Source organism: Nicotiana tomentosiformis, chromosome 2, assembly GCF_000390325.3.
Source record: "Nicotiana tomentosiformis chromosome 2, ASM39032v3, whole genome shotgun sequence".
Classification (NCBI taxonomy): Eukaryota; Viridiplantae; Streptophyta; class Magnoliopsida; order Solanales; family Solanaceae; genus Nicotiana; species Nicotiana tomentosiformis.
This window is the reverse complement of record NC_090813.1, coordinates 124151437-124152827: the sequence shown is the minus strand read 5'-3', so window position 1 is coordinate 124152827 and position 1391 is coordinate 124151437. Positions and strand designations below refer to the sequence as shown.

Genomic DNA, 1391 nt, shown 5'->3' with positions numbered 1-1391 from the left:
AACTGAAGGTAGGTCAAGTAGATGAACCCTAAAAATTTGAAGATTCTTTTAAGTCTGCAACTGAGGGGGAAGAAACTATTTCTTCTGAAACAGAGCAGGTAACATCTGGTCCTAAAATTACAACTGAAGTAATCTCTGAGGTTGCTCTAAATCTGGAAAATAGATTTGTTCGGGTAGGAACTGTGGTTAGGGTAGAGACCAATGAGTCTGGGAAAATTGGTGGTAAAAATAAAAGGAGAAAAGAAAAGGAGAGTGAGGGTTCTCAAGGCGATGTGAAGGGGAATTTGAAAAGGAGTGGTTGAATCTTCACCCACTCCTATTGGTTTTAGTGAAGAAATTAGAGTTATGGTAGTATGGAGTGAGAAATCTGCTGAAGAAGAAGAAAGTGTGAGAGAAAAAGGGGGAAGTGGGTCTGGCGAAGCTGCTGAGGGGTTGGTTAGGATGAGGAAGAGGTTCCAAGAACCTGTTCCATCTGTGCAGGAACCCTCGAAGACCTATTAAGAAGAGTGTTTGACAGCTACAATCCTAAAAAGAAAAGGAGTTCATCAATTAAAATTCTTGGCACTGCGAGGGCAAACAAGAAAAGAAAGGCTGCCTCTTCTATCCCTGTAGTGACTCCTCCTACAAGAGGAAGAGCTACAAGGAGTCATAAGAAGTAGAGTGAGACTGAATTGGAAAAGGCCCTAGAGAAAAGTAAGAGAAAAGCTGCTGCAAAGGGAAAGAAGAAGGTGGTTGAACCTGTTGAGGCAGTTGAAATTGAGGAGATGGACCTGGTTCTTCGTGATGAAGATGAGGCAGAAGAAATGGAGGTTGTGACTCCAAAGGCAAACAAGATCAAGACTTCCACAAAGAAGTCTGTTTCAAAGACAAAGTCTGCAGGGCCCTCTATCTTGGCTAAAAGAACCAGGTCTACCTTGAATTCTAGAAAAGTAAAAGTAGTGGGAGAAGAAGAAGGGAGTGAAGAAGAAGAACAAGAATCTGATGCAAAGAAGGATAAGATGGTTAAGATTGGGAAATGAACCATCTTGAAAGGTAGACTCCTCGGGAACTTGGAGGAGGAAGACATGATGATGGTGCTGGAAAAGTTACAACTGCAGGGTTGGAAGGACATGGTCCTCAAATGGATGGAAAACTTGCCGGAACTGAAATTGTGGAGTTCATGGCAAACCGTGAGATAAAAAATAGCAGAGTCACCAGTGTGGTGAAGGGGGTAACAGTGAGTTTTGATGACAAGGAATTGGGAGAAATCTTAGGTGTACCTGTTGCAGGGTATAATGATTACAAGAAACTCAAATGGCCAAGTCTAGAGAATCTCCCTACTACCCTTGCCATTACAAGGAAGTTTGATGACAATGAAGAAGAGCTTGAGCCCAAGTCTATATACAAAAGTG

The 1391-nt window shown here is 42.3% G+C and overlaps 1 protein-coding gene across 1 annotated transcript; it reads left to right on the top strand.

Moving 5' to 3' along the window:
* The first annotated feature begins 345 nt into the window (after window positions 1-345).
* On the top strand, window positions 346-1019 carry LOC104094587 (uncharacterized). Its single transcript, XM_009600551.1, has 2 exons — window positions 346-474; window positions 681-1019. Exons 1-2 carry the CDS (start codon window positions 346-348, stop codon window positions 1017-1019), a joined length of 468 nt encoding a protein of 155 aa, XP_009598846.1.
* The last annotated feature ends 372 nt before the right edge of the window (window positions 1020-1391 follow it).